Source organism: Pecten maximus, chromosome 12 (assembly GCF_902652985.1).
Source record: "Pecten maximus chromosome 12, xPecMax1.1, whole genome shotgun sequence".
Lineage (NCBI taxonomy): Eukaryota > Metazoa > Mollusca > Bivalvia > Pectinida > Pectinidae > Pecten > Pecten maximus.
The window spans coordinates 22,451,619-22,473,909 of NC_047026.1; the positions used below are offsets into that span (position 1 = coordinate 22,451,619).

The 22,291-nt window shown below is 36.2% G+C and overlaps 1 protein-coding gene across 1 annotated transcript; it reads right to left on the bottom strand.

Annotated features, from left to right (window-relative positions):
* Positions 1 to 256: 256 nt before the first annotated feature.
* On the bottom strand, positions 257 to 15,771 carry LOC117339283 (polycomb group RING finger protein 3-like). The gene is made up of 8 exons (XM_033900793.1): positions 15,631 to 15,771; positions 13,567 to 13,691; positions 12,996 to 13,092; positions 12,466 to 12,521; positions 11,268 to 11,327; positions 8,988 to 9,214; positions 7,403 to 7,483; positions 257 to 7,046 (listed from the first exon to the last, which is right to left on the bottom strand). The coding sequence occupies exons 2-8, from the start codon at positions 13,673 to 13,675 to the stop codon at positions 6,999 to 7,001; spliced, it is 678 nt and encodes a 225-aa protein (XP_033756684.1). The 5' UTR covers positions 13,676 to 13,691; positions 15,631 to 15,771; the 3' UTR covers positions 257 to 6,998.
* Between the last annotated feature and the right edge of the window lie 6,520 nt (positions 15,772 to 22,291).

The following is a 22,291-nucleotide window of genomic DNA, read 5'->3' on the forward strand; positions in this document are numbered from 1 at the left end:
ATCCTCGACACTCGGATCAAAAACAAATCCTCGACACTCGGAGACACTTGGATCAAAAACAAATCCTTGACACTCGGATCAAAAACAAATCCCCGACACTCGGATAAAAAACAAATCCTCGACACTCGGATCTAAACAAACTCGACACTCGGATCAAAAACAAATCCTCGACACATGGATCTAAACAAATCCTCGATACTCGGATCAAAAACAAATCCTTGACACACGGATCAAAAACAAATCCTCAACACTTTAATAAATATAACTTTTATTTGCTCCACAAATACAAGTTTTTCATGAAAAAAAAAGAATAACAAATAACTTGCCTTAAGATATCCTTAGTATTATAACAATACTGATGTTGACCGAGAAATCAAGTACCTATATACAGGGACTTCTAATATCTCGGTTCGAATACATAAATCTTTATGACCAACATCCACACAGGTAGAATTTCTTCAATGATGTGGAAATTTCTCAACAAATCATTAATACAGCAAGATAAAACATATTTCAACTTGTTAATTAAATCTTATACTTATTATACTTTACTTAATTACCCTACTCCTAATGATTATTAGGCTTGTATGGAACATGCATCGTAGGAAAATCATTCAAGCATGACCTATCTGACAATGAACGGTGTATAAACCAACAAAATAATAATGTCCTTATCCCCCATACATACAGACTGATGGACTCTCCCCTCCCTTATCTATTGGTAGTTAGGTACAAATCACATTGTAAATACATGTACGTACTATAATACAGTAAATTTTCTAGGCATTAAGTACACCTTTACAAAACATGCTTAGAAATTCCGTAAAAGTATGTTATACCAAAGTCACACTTTAAAATAAGTAAGTTGGTTTAAAAAGTGTTCATTCTCATAAAGCTATGCCAGACACTGGATATGTTATAGTGTATAAACTTCATATACTGTATTCCATTGCACTCCCACATTTTCAGGAAAAGTGGATGGGTTCACAAATTGAAACCTTAAAAGTTCCTTACCTTAATTTCTGATCAGCCAATATAATTTTGTCTTTAACCAAAGACTCTACATTGTTTCACTACATAGAGGTATGTAAATGAAAAAAAGAAGTTACCAGGTACTTTTTTCTACCCAAATTTTACAAGGAAGTTTTCCCATATACATGAGTTTATTAAGGGCACCTGGCCACTTAAGTGTTTTTGTAAGTGCACATTGCACTTATTAGGTTGAATACAGTAATGAAAATGTCAATTTAATGATGTCATACATCACAGTGAAATTACATACATTTATACATTACATCGGCGATTATTTGACATTTTGAATTCAGATTTAGGAAGTAAATATAGATAGTTCTTAAATAAAAGACACAGGATTCCCCTGTGGAATATACAGTACTGTTGTAATTGTATTTAACATATGCAGAGATGAAAACAGTACAAAAACTTAAAATGACAAGAAATTTGCATAAAGCCTTTTTGCATAAGCCAGTTTGTAACCAGGAAGATTTTTAAGAAGACCTTTTGCATAGAAACCACACCTTATGCAGTATATCACTTGAATACTCCACATGTTTTAAACTTTTACTACTGTATTTACTGATAAAACCCCGTGTGATTGTATTATTTTTTTCATATCAGCAAAAAGAACCATATTTTGTGAATCTCATCATTTAAAATCATTCTAAATATACTTATTTTAGCACATTGCAATTTTACAAAATATTTTACTGTGTTATTTTACACATTATGGTATTGATAAATTGGCACACCCACATGTACAGGTACTAGAAGACTACCTAACGATGATTTAGCACTATATTTTCAGTGTGATTGCCACTAAAATAAGACTATAACAAAAAATGACTGTTTGCAGTATATTAATCTGACACTATTTACATTGAAAGCAAAAACAATTGAATTACCCAAGGCAAGATTTTTTTTTTAAATACAAATGTATTCTCAACAAGTTAACGATGTAAAATATGATTTTTAGCTAGCCAATTCAATAGGGGGAACCTATGGAATACTACCGACGTTGGCATTGATTTTATGCAACAATTGAAATAAACATCCACATTATTTTGTAACTTAACAAGAATATTAAGAGGCAGAAGAAATAATCCGACACATGAATTGTAGTATAAAATAAGATACATTATAAAACAAAGGGCTGTGCTGATGAATTATATTGTAACATAATGAAAACATTTTTGACAGGTAAGTACAAAATACTGCATTAGAATTACTTATATTTTTTCAAAACCTTGAAATTGTATCTGTACCTCAGAGAAAGGTCTAATAGGAAAGTATTGAGGAATGTTTTCCTTAAATCTGATATCTAATGCTTTGGAAAAGTTCAGGAATTTCTGATGTACATTGATGATAATTAATGGGGCCAATTATATATATATGCAGTGCAGTTAAAGAACCACAAAATTATGTTTCCTTTGAAATTACTTATGTAGAACAAATTCTGGATAAATTCTTTCACAATTCCTAATGCCTATTATTAAACGTACATGTAAATCACACAGAAAGCCAAACCTATAGTGTGTTGTATTCAGGGCTACCGTTGAGAAGAGGTGTTATCTCGCCAATATTGTTCGAGACCCGAGAGACCCGAGTGATCATGCCTACATGGCCTATAAAGTACATACCGTAATTCTCAAATAAGCTACCTCCCCATGTGTAGATGTTTAGTATTAAAGTTTGAGGAAGGCTTATTTGTGAACCCGGGCTTATTTGCAGGTAAATATGATATGCAGGAATCATATAATCTAGGCTTTGAGGTACACACATATTTACCATTTCTAAATAGGGGATTTCTGAAATAAAAGGCTCAGTACCGACGTCGCAGGCCTCTAAATGAGTACAGCAGACAGGAGCCAGTCGCAGGCCTCTAAATGAGTACAGCAGACAGGAGCCAGTCGCCGGCCTCTAAACGAGTACAACAGACAGGAGCCAGTCGCCGGCCTCTAAATGAGTACAACAGACAGGAGCCAGTCGCCGGCCTCTAAATGAGTACAGCAGACAGGAGCCAGTCGCCGGCCTCTAAACGAGTACGGCAGACAGGAGCCAGTCGCCGGCCTCTAAACGAGTACGGCAGACAGGAGCCAGTCGCCGGCCTCTAAACGAGTACAACAGACAGGAGCCAGTCGCCGGCCTCTAAACGAGTACAACAGACAGGAGCCAGTCGCCGGCCTCTAAACGAGTACAGCAGACAGGAGCCAGTCGCCGGCCTCTAAACGAGTACAGCAGACAGGAGCCAGTCGCCGTCCTCTAAACGAGTACAGCAGACAGGAGCCAGTCGCCGGCCTCTAAACGAGTACAGCAGACAGGAGCCAGTCGCCGGCCTCTAAACGAGTACAGCAGACAGGAGCCAGTCGCCGTCCTCTTAACGAGTACAGCAGACAGGAGCCAGTCGCCGGCCTCTAAACGAGTACAGCAGACAGGAGCCAGTCGCCGGCCTCTATAACGAGTACAGCAGACAGGAGCCAGTCGCCGGCCTCTAAACGAGTACAGCAGACAGGAGCCAGTCGCTGGCCTCTAAATGAGTACAACAGACAGGAGCCAGTCGCTGGCCTCTAAACGAGTACAGCAGACAGGAGCCAGTCGCCGGCCTCTTAACGAGTACGGCAGACAGGAGCCAGTCGCCGGCCTCTAAACGAGTACAACAGACAGGAGACAGTCGCCGGCCTCTAAACGAGTACGGCAGACAGGAGCCAGTCGCCGGCCTCTTAACGAGTACGGCAGACAGGAGCCAGTCGCCGGCCTCTAAACGAGTACGGCAGACAGGAGCCAGTTGCCGGCCTCTAAACGAGTACAGCAGACAGGAGCCAGTCGCCGGCCTCTAAACGAGTACAACAGACAGGAGACAGGAGCCAGTCGCCGGCCTCTAAACGAGTACAGCAGACAGCAGACAGGAGCCAGTCGCCGGCCTCTAAACGAGTACGTCAGACAGGTGCCAGTCGCTGGCCTCTTAACGAGTATGGCAGACAGGAGCCAGTCGCCGGCCTCTAAACGAGTACAACAGACAGGAGCCAGTCGCCGGCCTCTAAACGAGTATGGCAGACAGGAGCCAGTCGCTGGCCTCTAAACGAGTATGGCAGACAGGAGCCAGTCGCTGGCCTCTAAACGAGTTCGTCAGACAGGAGCCAGTCGCCGGCCTCTAAACGAGTACGGCAGACAAGAGCTATTCACAAGTAATTACTAATAATTACTAGTAAATAAAAATGAAAAATAAATATTTCAAATAATCTCCTTTTGATTAAAAATTATCACAAAAGCAAGATCTAAAAGTATTACCTATTTCATTTGTTTATTCAATTAGATTTATTTCAAATTTCCTGTTATGGGACTTTTTTCTGGGTTTGAGTTGTTTTAAAGCCAAAGGGAAATAAGTCCTGTAGGAATTACTACCTAATACGGTCACATAGTAAAATAGGTCTAGATTAATACCCAGTTTGTCCACATTAACCCAGTCACACATGGATGTAGAAATCTACAAAAATACAAGGTACCGTACTTGAATATTTTTTTGTATCTATCAAATCCTAGCCGATAAATTGTGTGAAAAGCAATGAAAAAGAAAAACATCTGTGTATACTGAAAAGTTCAGGAAGATCCAGTGTTTCTTAGATATACCGGTATATGGAAACTATCAACTACAGCAAAGGGTATAGTGTTTGTGACAAGCATAAAAAACCAATGTGTGGGTACTTTCAATAAATAAGATATCTGAGGTAAAACAAGATAATTCGGTATTAATTCTTCTCGGTTGCTTACGCCATATAAATACCTGGTACATGTAAACAAAAGACAGTCAGTTTAATGGTATATATTTACATATATTATATTAAATTTCAAATCACTCTGATTTTTTTTCCAAATCTGGTATCATGGTTGTGTTATGTATTACATGTGTTTAATTGTGATATTACACAACATTGGCCTGTTCGTGATGTTATATAGCAGGGTTTACGTACACTTTCGGTACGATGAATTCCCATCAAACTCATGATCAACTCTTACTGAAACAACTTAAACATCTGATGGCCATCGCAGCACTTTCTCAAACTTTAACACAGTATATAAAAGATCCATCTTGATTTTAACTGCTAACGTATCAACAGCAGCTTACTTCCCTATTTTCATAAGACCACTGCAATAAAGACTAAGAGAGATAAATTTTGTATTTAGTTTTCATTTTTAAATCATGACAATATATCATAAATTTCATGTTAAACATAGCTAATCAACATAGCCAATGCCACTAAATTTGGATTACTGTATTCAACCCAATAAGCACACATCCACATTTCACTTTGAATTTTTTTCCTGTACATGGTTTATTAAACATATCCCTTTTGTTTTGTGCTTATTAGGTCAAAAACGGTTTTGTAAATTTTATATGTGAACATAAATTAATCTGAAGCAAAATTAAACTGAACATAGACATTTTTTTTTATCTTCTCGAGTGAAAGGCTTGTGACACTAATAATGGTACATATCATATAAACACATTTACCCAGTATAACAACTTAATGCCTCAATCTAAGCTTTTCCCCAGCATCAAACTATTTACTGGTGTGTACTGTAATTTAAATCTAAATTTGAATCAAGATAATAACTCTGTAATGAAATTAATGAGATTCTCATCTTACAAATTAATAAAAAAAAACTTTTAATAGTCTCAGCATCACAAATTGTATATGGTTTGTTTAGACTACCCATATGCTCCTTTATCATATTCGTACCAGATGTACCAAGTAGGTATGTTACCCTGGAATGGAGCTGACTCTCTGGGGACGATGACGGTATCTCTACCAAAACTAGGTACTACAGACTACAGAACAGTTATAAAACAAATACCTGACAGTTCCATTAAATATTTACGAAGGGAAATAATTCACATTCTTACAAGGTATGAAGATTTCCTGTCTTGATTTAAAAAAAAAACAAACTTTTGCAGGATGAACGAAGCATCACATTTCGCCATCTTGGATCCAAGAGGTACAATTCAGAAAACAACATAAACCAGTTCGGATCTAGTGATACGTCATCTTCCATTAGAAGTACTTATAACAGCAGATTTGTAATGGTGAGACTGGAATGAACCTGATAAAAAACACACTGTCTCACTATCACAGCTGATCTCCAAATGATCGTCTGTAGGATCACGGGTACTAGACATTGATTCTCTACAGATGATCGTCTGTAGGATCACGGGTACTAGACATTGATTCTCTACAGATGATCGTCTGTAGGATCACAGGTACTAGACATTGATTCTCTACAGATGATCGTCTGCAGGATTACGGGTACTAGACATTGATTCTCTACATATGATCCTACTTTACAAATACATTCTTCCAGAGATGTGTTGGTCCATCCATTTAATGTAATCAAAACAGGAGATCATAAATAAAGCATATATCAAACTGGCCCCACTTATTTTAATGGGAATCTTTGCTGGAGCAAGGAGGAGAGTTGGCCTTAATGTCAACAAACCCCTAAAAATAATTGTTTTGAAATGGCAACAGATCTGTGATTTTGCAGAATACTGTACACTTCCAACATCTGATGTTTACTTTCTGTAGATAGAACAGTTCACTTCAGACACTGGATGTTTACTTTCTGTAGACAGAACACTTCACTTCAGACATCGAATGTTTACTTTCTGTAGATAGAACAGTTCACTTCAGACGCTGGATGTTTACTTTCTGTAGATAGAACAGTTCACTTCAGACATCAGATGTTTACTTTCTGTAGAGGGAACAGTTCACTTCAGACATCGGATGTTTACTTTCTGTAGATAGAACAGTTCACTTCAGACATCAGATGTTTACTTTCTGTAGAGGGAACAGTTCACTTCAGACATCGGATGTTTACTTTCTGTAGAAGGATCAAAGCACATCAGACCTCAGAAGTGAACTTCAGAAAAATATGGATTTCACTATCTGCAAAAGCCTGGGGATTGGGAGAGTAATGCACTTTTGAAATTAAAAGTCCAAAGTTTTCTGTCGATAATGAAGCAGCAGTGGGCCATCCTGGAAAACAATGAAACTTCACATTAAAAAACAAAAGACAACAAAATTTTGAAATTGTATGATTTACAGCAATACAATATTACAGCCCATGTCTGTATGTCATATTCTATAGTTAGTAAGCATGATTTACAGCAATACAATATTACAGCCCATGTCTGTATGTCATATTCGATAGTTAGTAAGCCCATCCATGATGATTACAATTCAGTTGAAATGTCGATAGATGTTATTTCATAGCCCAAACCTACATTGTGACAGAGATAATAGGTTGACCCCTTTAAATCACTGGATAAATACAACAATTAGCACCCTACCTACATGTTATTGTATAATCTAGTGTATCTATAATGACTAACCTTGACTCGCCATCTTGTAACAGCCACAAACTTTAAAGTATGATGTTTGCCTAGTAATTCGTCATTGCACAAAATTTCAATCTGAAACAAAAACATAAAAGCACTTATATTGATAAACATATCTACAATCACTCAGGCTCTGTAAACCAGAAAGGTGTAAACTCCCCAAATCACAGAAACATGACACGATGATGGAAAACACTGTCTGATACAGAATATTCTGAGGAAAATGCTATATATATTTATACTTCCAGTACATTTGCTCTGCATTGTCACAATATTGCCTTAATAAACAAAACAGAAAGTTCTCAGATAATACATCATGATTCTAACATAACTCCCATCAGTGTAGAAAACTGTTTGCAACATTGTCAGTAAATTATGTCGCTTTGTAAAGAGTGAAGTACCTAGGTACAGGGTGGTATTTGTGTAGAGGGTGGTACCCAGGTACAGGGTGGTATTTGTGTAGAGGGTGGTACCCAGGTACAGGGTGGTATTTGTGTAGAGGGTGGTACCCAGGTACAGGGTGGTATTTGTGTAGAGGTTGGTACCCAGATACAGGGTGGTATTTGTGCAGAGGGTGGTACCCAGGTACAGGGTGGTATTTGTGTAGAGGTTGGTACCCAGGTACAGGGTGGTATTTGTGTAGAGGGTGGTACCCAGGTACAGGGTGGTATTTGTGTAGAGGGTGGTACCCAGGTACAGGGTGGTATTTGTGTAGAGGGTGGTACCCAGGTACAGGGTGGTATTTGTGTAGAGGTTGGTACCCAGGTACAGGGTGGTATTTGGGTAGAGGGTGGTACCCAGGTACAGGGTGGTATTTGTGTTAAGGGTGGTACCCAGGTACAGGGTGGTATTTGTGTAGAGGGTGGTACCCAGATACAGGGTGGTATTTGTATATAGAGGGTGGTACCCAGGTACAGGGTGGTATTTGTGTACCCAGGTACAGGGTGGTATTTGTGTAGAGGGTGGTACCCAGGTACAGGGTGGTATTTGTGTAGAGGGTGGTACCCAGGTACAGGGTGGTATTTGTGTAGAGGGTGGTACCCAGATACAGGGTGTTATTTGTGTAGAGGTTGGTACCCAGATACAGGGTGGTATTTGTATATAGAGGGTGGTACCCAGGTACAGGGTGGTATTTGTGTAAAGGGTGGTACCCAGATACAGGGTGTTATTTGTGTAGAGGTTGGTACCCAGATACAGGGTGGTATTTGTATATAGAAGGTGGTACCCAGGTACAGGGTGGTATTTGTGTAGAGGTTGGTACCCAGGTACAGGGTGGTATTTGTGTTAAGGGTAGTACCCAGGTACAGGGTAGTATTTGTGTAGAGGTTGGTACCCAGATACAGGGTGGTATTTGTGTAGAGGGTGGTACCCAGGTACAGGGTGGTATTTGTGTAGAGGTTGGTACCCAGATACAGGGTGGTATTTGTGTAGAGGGTGGTACCCAGGTACAGGGTGGTATTTGTGTATAGGGTGGTACCCAGATAAAGGGTGTTATTTGTGTAGAGGGTGGTACCCAGATACAGGGTGGTATTTGTGTACCCAGGTAAAGGACAGTTACTGATTGTCAAACCTTACTTACATTGGTATACTTTGTTTGATCACTGTAAAGTTTTAAAGCCACAAATTTCTTTAGATGACTGACGGTAGCTTGTGATGAGATTCGTAAGAATTTTCGTTTTAAGTTTTTCATAGTTCCTTGACACTCTAAACACACATTCAGTTGCTCATCATTACGATGGAAGTCCTTGTTCTCCTCCTTTACGGCCACAGCATTGTCTGTGTGGATATCATTCATATCCTCACATTCTGGAAATAGTAAAAAATATTGATGTAGTCAAATGAATGGATGTAGACAATACATGGATATAGACAATACACTAATGTAGACAATACATGGATATAGACAATACACTAATGTAGACAATACACTAATGTAGACAATACACAAATATAGACAATACATGGATATAGACAATACACTAATGTAGACAATAAATGGATATAGACAATACATGGATGTAGACAATACATGGATATAGACAATACACTAATGTAGACAATACATGGATATAGACAATACACTAATGTAGACAATACACTAATGTAGACAATACACTAATATAGACAATACATGGATATAGACAATACACTAATGTAGACAATAAATGGATATAGACAATACATGAATGTAGACAATACATGGATATAGACAATACACTAATGTAGACAATACATGGATATAGACAATACACTAATGTAGACAATACATGGATATAGACAATGCATGGATGTAGACAATACATGGATATAGACAATACACTAATATAGACAATACATGGATATAGACAATACACTAATGTAGACAATACATGGATATAGACAATGCATGGATGTAGACAATACATGGATATAGACAATGCATGGATGTAGACAATACATGGATATAGACAATACATGGATATAGACAATGCATGGATGTAGACAATACATGGATATAGACAATACATGGATGTAGACAATACATGGATATAGACAATACATGGATATAGACAATACATGGAAGTAGTCGAAACATGATTTTTATAATATGATCATAATTAGCAAACAACTTTGAAATCATGTCAAGATGGTGGGTTTTCTTTTATGTATGAAATTCAAAATTATATGAATTATACCAATATATGGTTTTTCATCATATGATTCTGACATGAAGTATTTTTACTTATATACAGTTGATACACAATATACTTTATGGGTTTTGTATTATAATACACAGTCTGATTTACTGTTTTTGTATAATAAACAATCTGATTTACAGTTTTTGCATAATACACAATCTGATTTACAGTTTTTGCAAAATACAAATTTTGATTGATATTACCTTGTTTGATTGATATTACCTAGTTTGATTGATATTACCTGATTTAACTGATATTACCTGGTTTAATTGATATTACCTGATTTAATTGATAACACCTGGTTTGATTGATATTTCCTGATTTAATTGATATTACCTGGTTTAATTGATATCACCTGATTTAATTGATATTACCTGGTTTGATTGATATTTCCTGATTTAATTGATATTACCTGGTTTAATTGATATTACCTGATTTGATTATTATTAATACCTGATTTAATTGATATTACCTGATTTAATTGATATTACCTGGTTTGACTGATATTACCTGGTTTGATTGATATTACCTGGATTGATTGATATTTCCTGATTTAATTGATATTACCTGGTTTAATTGATATTACCTGATTTAATTGATATTACCTGGTTTGATTGATATTACCTGATTTGATTGATATTAATACCTGATTTAATTGATATTACCTGGTTTGATTGATATTACCTGGTTTGATTGATATTACATGATTTAATTGATATTACCTGATTTAAATGATATTACCTGGTTTGATTGATATTACATGATTTAATTGATATTACCTGGTTTGATTGATATTACCTGATTTAATTGATATTACCTGGTTTGATTGATATTACCTGATTTGATTGATATTACCTGATTTAATTGATATTACCTGGATCGATTGATATTTCCTGATTTAATTGATATTACCTGGTTTAATTGATATTACCTGGTTTGATTGATATTAATACCTGATTTAATTGATATTACCTGGTTTGATTGATATTACCTGGTTTGATTGATATTACATGATTTAATTGATATTACCTGATTTAAATGATATTACCTGGTTTGATTGATATTACATGATTTAATTGATATTACCTGGTTTGATTGATATTACATGATTTAATTGATATTACCTGGTTTGATTGATATAACCTGGTTTGATTGATATTACCTGATTTAATTGATATTACCTGGTTTGATTCCCTGTGATGCATGTTTCCTGTAGAACTCTTGCTGGCGCCTTAATTCCTCTGAAAAGCAAAATAAAGAATGTAAAACTACAGAATGTAAAATTAGAGAATATAAAAATACAGAATGTAAAAATACAGAATGTAAAAATAATTTCTATTTTATTTCTTACTTTTTTGAAAGCCCTGCATAGATCGTCCCTTCTGACATTCAATACGTGTTAACATATTGTGTATTGTTCCAGATCTCATGGCATGGATTAAGTCAGAAAAACACCCAAAGATCTCATAAAATATTTAAATGAAGACAAATGTGACTTTTTCCTCAGAAATGTAACACAAAGACATTCAAAGTTGTCATACTCACCTACAGCATGCACTATTTACACAATATATTGGTAGTTTGTTTGCTTGTTTACTAGGTGTTTTGGTCCATTAACACAATATCTTATCGTATTGTATTGTTCAACAACCCATCAACAAATTTAGTCATTTAGGGCCAACAGAATGTGATTGGCATCACAACATAAAGTCCTACACAGGATGTGATTGGCATCACAACATAAAGTCCTACACAGGATGTGATTGGCATCACAACATAAAGTCCTACACAGGATGTGATTGGCATCACAACATAAAGTCCTACACAGGATGTGATTGGCATCACAACATAAAGTCCTACACAGGATGTGATTGGCATCACAACATAAAGTCCTACACAGGATGTGATTGGCATCACAACATAAAGTCCTACACAGGATGTGATCATGTGTAGTAGAACTTGATGTTATGATACTTCTATGTAAATATGAACCAAAACTGTTGTGTGGTTCTCCAGATGTATCTGATTCAGAACAAGATCTAGGTAAATGTCCCCCATTAAATGACAGGGTTTGGTTTGGTTTGTTTTTGTTTAACGTCCTATTAACAGCCAGGGTCATTTAAGGACGTGCCAGGTTTTGGAGGTGGAGGAAAGCCGGAGTACCCGGAGAAAAACCACCGGCCTACAGTCAGTACCTGGTAACTGCCCCACGTAGGTTTCCAGCTCGCAACCCAGAGGTGGAGGGCTAGTGATAAAGTGTCGAGACACCCTAACCACTTGGCCACCGTGGGGTCATGAAAAGGGATGGAGTGGACTTACAGAAGCAGGTATGTTTACTAGGTTTAATATGGTAACAGGATTCTGTCACCTCTGACTTACTTTGTTGGAGATTTGGCACCAGTTTATATACTATGTCCTGCATAGTCCGGTCATGGCTAAGATATAAAACAAACAAGTTTATTAATTACAAATTTCTGAATTACATCAATACCAAATCTAGTGTCTACATATGTCATACCAATTCAACACTTTAATAATTTGATATGTCACAAGCCTTCCATATGACATAGTCACAAGTGTAAGATTTTGCTAAACTAAAATCTATGATAATGCAAGTGAAAACTCTCAAATCAATTTCTATTTAGACAAGTGAGTTTCAACTTGGACGGTATGTTTCTCTACAATTGTGCAACATCATATTGTATTAGATGTTATACAAGTTATTTATGACATCACAGTTTCCTTCTGACATCAAGAACTGATTAAATCCTAAAACTATCAAATAAAAATGTTTGTCTGCAGATAAGTGGGTAAAATTAAAGCAAGCAGTTTACATAACAAAATTTTGAAGTGTACAGTATGATACTCCCCAGCATTTTACATGCCATTTTGTATTGTAATTATCTTACCTGATATAGTTCATTGGGTGACTTTGGTGAATCAGTGTTTGGCATTTTGGACAGGAATTGTGGTCCTCTAAGTACCGTACAAGGCAGCTCTTACAGACTGGAAACAAAAAATCAAACAAAATAATACTATGTACTGACAGAATGGCAACATTATGTTTCATCTGAACCAGTCTTCAGACATTACTGATGTATACCGCTGCATGGACAGAATGTGGTGTCAGTAAACTTTTGATACTTAAACATTCTGTGATGGTCGTAGCCTCTATGAGATACACACATGAGTATGTTTACATTCTGTGATGGTCGTAGCCTCTTTGAGATATTTCACACATGATACTTACATGTATGTAAACATTCTGTGATGGTCGTAGCCTCTATGAGATACACACATGATACTTACATGTATGTAAACATTCTGTGATGGTCATAGCCTCTATGAGATACACACATGATACTTACATGTATGTAAACATTCTGTGATGGTCGTAGCCTCTATGAGATACACACATGAGTATGTAAACATTCCGTGATGGTCGTAGCCTATATGAGATATTTCACACATGATACTTACATGTATGTAAACATTCTGTGATGGTCGTAGCCTCTATGAGATATCCTCTACACAGAGTACATGTGATACAAGAGTTCACCGTCCTCAGCTTAACCTTCTTTTCCATCATGATGAATTAGAATTTTCTAAAAATAACAAAGTACAGTAAAAATATTCAAACCTGTGGCTAGTCAGAGAGAATTTGTTATATCACAAAAAGTTGTATTTCAAAATGTATGTTACAACTTATACATATTTAAAAAGATGTTGCTCTAGTCCAGTGTGTTAGTAATCGGATCCGAATTCACACAGGTACGTACTGCACATTTGTATGTGATCATGAGCTCAAAAACAGAATGACAACCAATGATCAGGTTCTGTAATCAGTATAGGCGTTCAATTTCACTGAGCTAATAGAATTCGCGGAAGTCTTGTTTGGAACTAGCTTATTGGTATCAAATTTCTGTGAAACACCACCTAGTCACTCTTACATTACAGGGTTCAAAATTAACTCTTTGTATCTATAGCAAAATGCAAGTTAGATTGCAGGAAATTCTAGTTAAATTTGTTCTACTCGCAAATTTTTGCTTGTATGTTTTCCTCGACAGTCTGTTCATATATGTGATACATGTACATAAATAGTGAAAATATGAATGGAAAATAGATACCATTATAAATTATGATTTCATGACAAATGAAAACTTTCCATTAGGTAGTGTGATTTCTGTATCTTTTCTACTTAACTTGATATTTAAATTAATGAAAACACAGCTATAAAGTATGCTAGTCCAAAATTTCACTTTTGGAAGTGGAAATTTTAGGCGCTTGCAAATTAATTGCTAGTGAGTAAAAAAGTTAATTTCGACCCCTGTATAATTGTATCAACCATCTCGAGCTTGAAGGTCCTAGTTAAAATCTTGGTCTGTTACACATACATGTACTTTTGTGATGCTTTTTTTCTTCAAATTTCTTTTAAAGGATGTTGTTTGTGTAATTTTAAGAAAATGAAGTAAATTTGTCTTGATAACTTTCGACAATACCATCAAACAGTTGCTTCTGAAGTAAGCATTACATTATGTACCTGTTTACCCTTTGTGGTTGGGAGCCTGTTTATCCATGGACATTGATATACAAGACTTATAACTTCATATTATATCCCAAAGACTAAATATACAGAAAGTGGGCAGTTTACAGGTAATTATATAACTAGTAAGTATTAATTGATTATAATACTGGTTAAATTTATACCTGATTCTTCATACACATGCATATTTGGCCATAATATAAGAATACATTATTTCCAGTTACCAAATATCAACTAAGTGTCAGTAACAGAACAACTAGGACTCATAGGGAACATACAAAAGTGACAACTTATCATATGCCAAAGATTTTAGTAAGATCCTTTCTGAAGTTCTTTTAAAACATCAGTTACTAGATTCCTTTAGCCCTACAGCACATGTTAGACGTCTGTCAACATGTATAATGTTTGATGTAGGCCGGGGGGACTTAGGTTAATCAGTAACAAGAATCGTAAACCGATGAAAATTGGTTCTAAAAGACATGCTGGTGTGCTAAGTTATACGTTGAATGAATCACATGTGCGGAGATTATCCTGTTGAATAAATTCTCACGAGATCAGGAAAAAGAAGAAAAAAATCTCACTGAAATGTCAAAAATCATGTGTAATCAATCTTCAACATCTGCAAAAATATTCAAATTATGGGGATGTGCATTATATGTCATATTCAAGAGTGAAGCATTAATAGGGAAATGTTGACAAATGTACCAGTAAGAAGGTCTGCCTTTTTGTTACGTCCGGCCACGACACAGGCCAGCTCCAAGATATACACATAACTCGTGGTATTTTGTCACAAGGTATTAATCGGGACATTTACAGATGTATTACTGGGTAAGTTTCACACAAAATTAACCGTTTATGCTAGAAAACCGCTTTGCATGCCGGACATTCCTGAAATAACTGTCATTCGTCATGTTGAGTTTCGCCGACACCGAACAAAGCAATACACACATAAAGGTCAGTTTAAATGTAACTGTATCCTTATACCTACAGTGAATATTTACCTTTGTAACAACGAAATAAAAATATATCTTCAGAGAAGTTGTTAATACTATAATTTCTTCATGTTGAAAGGATTCAGGAAAATTAAATATTTTCTCTGAAGCCTCGTAGCAATCGACGCCATCTTGGACTGTTTCCTAAACGAGAGATACAACAACTGTTCTGATTGGTCCAATGTATCCAATAAACGTATAGAATACTTCAGTTATAATACCCACCCATAAAAATTATTCTGTCGTTCGACGCACAGCGGGCTTCATTCTCACCTGGGGTCGAGGATAAGCGAGTTTGGACTTTAGGCATATTTCTTTTTATCCACCAAACTGACACAACATTTTCAACACTCTATTATTATCTATTTGGCAAATTCTAATATGTGATTTAAATTCGTGGTTTTCCTGTTGTTAGATTAAGTATATATATGGTTGACTGCTATAAAAAGAGGAGTTTTCCTCTTACACACCATACATTTAATGAAAAAAGTGTCCATTGGTTACCCCTTTCGAAGAGAAGAGATGCTCGAAAACTATCCTTATTCTGTTCCATAGTCAATAATCTGGCACCTAGTTTTCTTATCGACCCACTACCAATGTATGTTGGCAACATAGCTCCTTATAATTTACGAAATGCAGATTTATTTAGGGAACAACGCTTTCGTCTACAACTATCAAAAAACTCTTTCTTTCCTTCTACTTCAAAACCGTGGAATGACTTCAGAAACTCGCCTACTTTGAGTTCCTTCAAATCTAATCTAAAAAAATCTATGATAGTAAATATTATATATGACAAGCATTTTATCAGCTATGGTCCTCGAAAACTAAATATTCTACACAACAGAATAAGAAATCGAGCAAGTGCACTGAGCTATGATCTTTTTAGAGCCAATCTCGTTGCTTGTCAATGTGGACATCCCTGTGAAGATCCCCATCATTTTTTTCCTTAACTGTCCCCTGTACAATAACTTAAGAGGAACTCTTATTGCTGATTTAACCTGGTACGGTCCTGTTAATGTAAATATACTTTGCAATGGTGACACGAATATCTCCTCAACTGACAATATAAAAATCGCCAAAGCTGTGCAAAACTTCTTGAGAAGGTCGGGAAGATTCGAGTAATTATCACTTTCTAACCAACCAACCCCCTCTCTCTCTCTCCTCTTCCTCATTTTTTTCATGCCACTTTCGTATAATTAAATAACAACTTATATCAAAAATGCTCAATATTTTTTCTACTCTCTTCTTTATCACATTTTTGAATTGAATATTCTTGTATATACCATCATGTGACTATGTTATTGTTTATTATTTTGTTAGTTTTACGGGAGAAGTTATTTATAAGTTGGTAAAACTTGCTGACTAATCCCTTTGTCATTTTTGTCAATAAAATATGTTTAAACTAAATTGTTTACGGAACTCGTATTTTAGCCAGTTTGTGTATAAAGACCTATTTTACTAATATAAAACAACATTGAAGGAATCCAAACCACCAATATAAATTTTTGTCGGGGGTATAGATTAGGCACGGATGCTCCGATACTCATAACGTGGATGACACCGGAAGTGAGATATCGCGATACAGCAGTGAGATATCGCGATACAACAGTGAGATATCCCGATACAGCAGTGAGATATCGCGATACAGCAGTGAGATATCGCGATACAGCAGTGAGATATCGCGATACAGCAGTGGGATATCGCAATACAGCAGTGAGATATCGCGATACAGCAGTGGTATATCCCGATATTTCCATCTGAACACTCCCTAAACTGCAAATCGAGAACGCCGAATTGTGATCAGCAGAACTCTAATAATTGTAAATTAAGAACGAATATTTACATTACTTATAAAATATTGGCCATCGTACACCCAAATGTTACATAACATTACTAAAAAGTGTTAACTATTTTGAGACAGTGATTCTAAATTGATAATTCCTACTTAACAAATTATTTTGAATGTTTACAAGTTTATCTTGTTTAGTTCTTTTTAAATTTGTGAAATACTCAGCACTGTTTCCCTGACGACTGAAAAAGAAACAGGTCCAGCGATATCATCATCAAAATTATCAAGTGCATATTTCACAATGAGTCATTGACCATGACTGCGATGGTATTTGAAAATCTAGTTTTGAAATATCTATTTATTTATTTTCTTTCCTAATGGTTAAAAATGTAATTTAGCGTCGTGTAATTCAAGACGATTAAATATACTGGGATTACGCATATACAATAACGCCTATAGTGTAATAAGTATCATATCGCAAGTGTACAGTGTAAAAAGGCTATATGTTGCATATGCATGTACTAGAATTGGATATCTATGTTAGATATGTTTACACGACAGTTTTCACGTATTAGGCCAAAAATGACTATTTGATATTCAGGTACGTGTAATATTACATTTTTTGTATTAGGAACGGGCGTCTATAATGTTCTTGTAAGTGCCCTATCCTTTTGCTGTTTATTGACAATAAAATAGTAAAAAGTACTAATTCAGGTATATCAAAACTCGAGAGAGCGGTAAGCCCCATGGACCTCTTGTCTCATTTTGATTTCTTTCGGCGCGTCCCCGGTAACTTATTGTCTTTTAATAATTCCTTTGTTGACGCTATGCATTATTGTTCTTCTATTAAATTCAGTACCAAAAAAAATCGCGTTTTAGTTCACGCCCTTGATGACATTTCATCTTAGAACAACATCCTATTGAAGAATCCCCCTTTGCTCCCCTCTCCTCTGCCCAAATGGGCGGCTCCCGCTGAGTTTGTTACGTTTTCAGCAGTGTCGATTCTGTCACTTTCCCGCGGCAGCAGAAGTCTTTCAATGTTGATGTCGGTATCATTTACGTCACGCGCGCCGCCGCGTTACTGAGGTGACGGCAAATCACCGTTCTAATGCACGAACTGCAAAGTGCGTGAAAACCTATAAAAGACCAAATCAAAGATTTGATAGTCTGTTTTAGTCTATTCGTTTGCTTTAATTCTCCTGATATTGGATAATTCTCTAGAGTCAATCGAATTGAGTTTTTGATGGACGCACGCTTTCTAGGGCGGAAACCCTTCTACACGCTCAGTCGCCGTGAAATATGCCATTCCAGATTTCAAACTTACAAATTATAAATAATCAAAAGTGGCGTTTTTGACGAGATCGGCTTCAGAATTGACGATTAGTGAAACGATTTGACTGCCAAGGAGCAATCCAGAATTGATTCTTTCAGACAATGCATTTAGGCAATCGTCTTGTAGAGATGGAAATTCGGTTAGCCATTATCCCGCTGGTGTAAACACGTTACGGCGTTGTCGGCTCGGGTTTTGGTCGCCTGGCAGTTTGAGGCGCAAGCCGTCAAAGATCCCGCCGACAGTCATACAAGTTGTTGACGCTACACAATCTTACAGGAACTTTCTGCACGATATCCACTCGCACTTGTCACTTACACAGCTTTTCCAATTTTTACATTGATTTTGAAAACGTCACTCTTTAATTAGTCAATGAGAATTCCAACAAAACCCAATGGAAATTGATTTTTTGTTTTGGGATTTGAAAAATATTTTGTCATAATGTTTGTTTTCAGTGTTAAGGATTTCTGTCTGACAAAAAAAAAATGTTAGAAAATTGTACCATTCTTATAAAAGCAGGTAAATGATAAACCCGTATAACGGTAATTTATTTTTAAAGTGTATATCAGATGTAGAATCATATGTTTATTTAGGAGTCACATACTGATACATACAACATACATCAAATACAAGCGTAGTCTCATTAAAACGTTGAAATACATCAACACCCAGTCATATTTGGCTTTTGAGAAACTATTAGCGTACATGTGAAATTTTCTTATGATAATCAATTTAATTTTGATTTGATTTGGCGACATCTTTGCGTAAATTATCTTCTTTCATAAGAAATATCAGTTTATCTTTACTATTTAAAGAGTTATTTTTTTTTGATATCGCTTCCGCCTTATAAAAAAAAAGTCTAAGGTCAAAGTAAAAACCACAATCAATAAAAAAGCGAGTTTCTTCCTCAACATAATTTGATGTACAGCATTTGGATTTCCTTCCGTGTAAAGGTATTTTAGGCTTCAGGTATGGAACGCCATAGATGGCTTACACGTTGTATATGGTACACGTTCGTTACATTAATAATATTTTATGCACTTGAGTCATTGTATTATGTAGTTGTGTCATTATATTATGTAGTTGTGTAACTATATTATGCAGTTGTGTCATTATATTATGTACTTAAGTTATGATATTATGTACTTAAGTCATTATATTAATAGCGACACAATATACTTATAATGATTATAAAAAAAGAAATGCAAAGAAGAATGACAGGAAGAAAGACAGATCTAGAGATCTTAGAGTAAAATGCATGTTGCTACATTAGGATATACTACAAATTAGTGTTCATAAACCATGTATCTTTAAATACACTTAATTAAAACTAATTGAAACTAATGCATGGCACATTCTAACTACACATATAATAGACTTCACTTATCCATTGTCCACAAAAGCACATTACTTAAATCCTTGATCGGGTCACTCCTGAACTTTGTAGGTTTCTTATTCTTATGCCATACATTCGAGGTTTATTATACACTGTAAATAATATACGTAATATATCAACCAATATTAATCTCAACAAATTGTAGACTTTAAGAGTGACATAGGTAGGATAGGAAAAACATATATATGTTCTTATCCACGCGAATGTTTTTGTTATTGTGTGTTGTTGAACCTTTAGTTATCGACCAAATATTGCGTTCATCGGTATATTCGTCGCGGCGTTAACATGTGGAATATAGCTCTGTTTCATAAACAACCACTGATTAAGCTCAAGTTGTATACGTGTAAAATAAAGGTCAATAACATGTTGTCGGGGCGAACGTAAAGGTAATTAGGAAAGAGATATCACCTATCGGAGGATTTGATATCAAACAAACACTAAAGAGATATCACCTATCGGAGGATTTTATATCAAACAAACACTAAAGCATGAATAATATACACCTGATTTTGTACAAATAGTCGTGTGAAATGTCCTTCAGATAACAGGTATTATTTAGCATATGCATACAAAACAACTTCGGGATTTGATTTTTCAAAGTTTAGTTGTGAGACATAAAGAGTTCAAACGGAGACATTGTCACACTTCTTTTTTTTCCCTTTTTTTTTAAATACTATACTTTTAGTAAATTAATTACATTTATATTTTTACCCTCAAGATAAGAAACGTTCTTTCATCTCCCCAAAACGATTCATTGTCAGTATTTCTACTGACTACAGAAACTTTATGATGTTTTGTAAAACAGTTCCCTGGATACAAAATGGATGTTGAGCAGTAGCCAGAGTTATCTCTTACAATCCGATATTTACCGATCGCACGATTTATCTCTGCTCATGTTTACCTATTTTAAGAGTTAGCTCCCCTCGCCTGATGTTTACCTATTTTAAGAGTTAGCTCCCCTCGCCTGATGTTTACCTATTGTAAGAGTTAGCTCCCCTCGCCTGATGTTTACCTATTGTAAGAGTTAGCTCCCCTCGCCTGATGTTTACCTATTGTAAGAGTTCGCTTCCATCATCTGCTGTTTACCTTTTATAAGAGTTAGCTTCCATCATCTGATGTTTACCTATTGTAAAAGTTAGCTTCCATCATCTGATGTTTACCTATTGTAAGAGTTAGCTTCAATCATCTGCTGTTTACCTATTATAAGAGTTAGCTCCCCTCGTCTGATGTTTACCTATTCTAAGAGTTAGCTCCCCCTCATCTGATGTTTACCTATTGTAAGAGTTAGCTCCCCTCGCCTGATGTTTACCTATTGTTAGAGTTAGCTCCCCTCGCCTGATGTTTACCTATTCTAAGAGTTAGCTCCCCTCATATGATGTTTACCTATTGTAAGAGTTAGCTCCCCTCGTCTGATGTTTACCTATTCTAAGAGTTAGCTCCCCTCGCCTGATGTTTACCTTATGTAAGAGTTAGTTCCCCTCGCCTGATGTTTACCTATTGTAAGAGTAAGTTCCCCTCGCCTGATGTTTACCTATTGTAAGAGTTAGCTCCCCTTATCTGATGTTTACCTATTGTAAGAGTTAGCTCCCCTCATCTGATGTTTACCTATTGTAAGAGTTAGCTCCCATCGCCTGATGTTTACCTATTGTTAGAGTTAGCTCCCCTCGCCTGATGTTTACCTATTCTAAGAGTTAGCTCCCCTCATCTGATGTTTACCTATTGTAAGAGTTAGCTCCCCTCGTCTGATGTTTACCTATTCTAAGAGTTAGCTCCCCTCGCCTGATGTTTACCTCATGTAAGAGTTAGTTCCCCTCGCCTGATGTTTACCTATTGTAAGAGTAAGTTCCCCTCGCCTGATGTTTACCTATTGTAAGAGTTAGCTCCCCTTATCTGATGTTTACCTATTGTAAGAGTTAGCTCCCCTCATCTGATGTTTACCTTATGTAAGAGTTAGCTCCCCTCGCCTGATGTTTAACTATTGTAAGAGTAAGCTCCCCTCGCCTGATGTTTACCTATTGTAAGAGTAAGCTTCCATCATCTGCTGTTTACCTATTGTAAGAGTTAGCTCCCCTCGCCTGATGTTTACCTATTCTAAGAGTTAGCTCCCCTCATCTGATGTTTACCTTTTGTAAGAGTAAGCTCCCCTCGCCTGATG

Coding starts and splice junctions, on each gene's coding strand:
- LOC117339283 (XM_033900793.1), bottom strand. CDS start 13,675: ATGATGGAAAAGAAGGTTAAGCTGAGGACGGTGAACTCTTGTATCACA. Junction 12,522..12,995: donor CACCCAATGAACTATATCAG/GTAAGATAATTA, acceptor TTTATATCTTAG/CCATGACCGGACTATGCAGG. Junction 11,328..12,465: donor GGTGCCAAATCTCCAACAAA/GTAAGTCAGAGG, acceptor TTTGCTTTTCAG/AGGAATTAAGGCGCCAGCAA.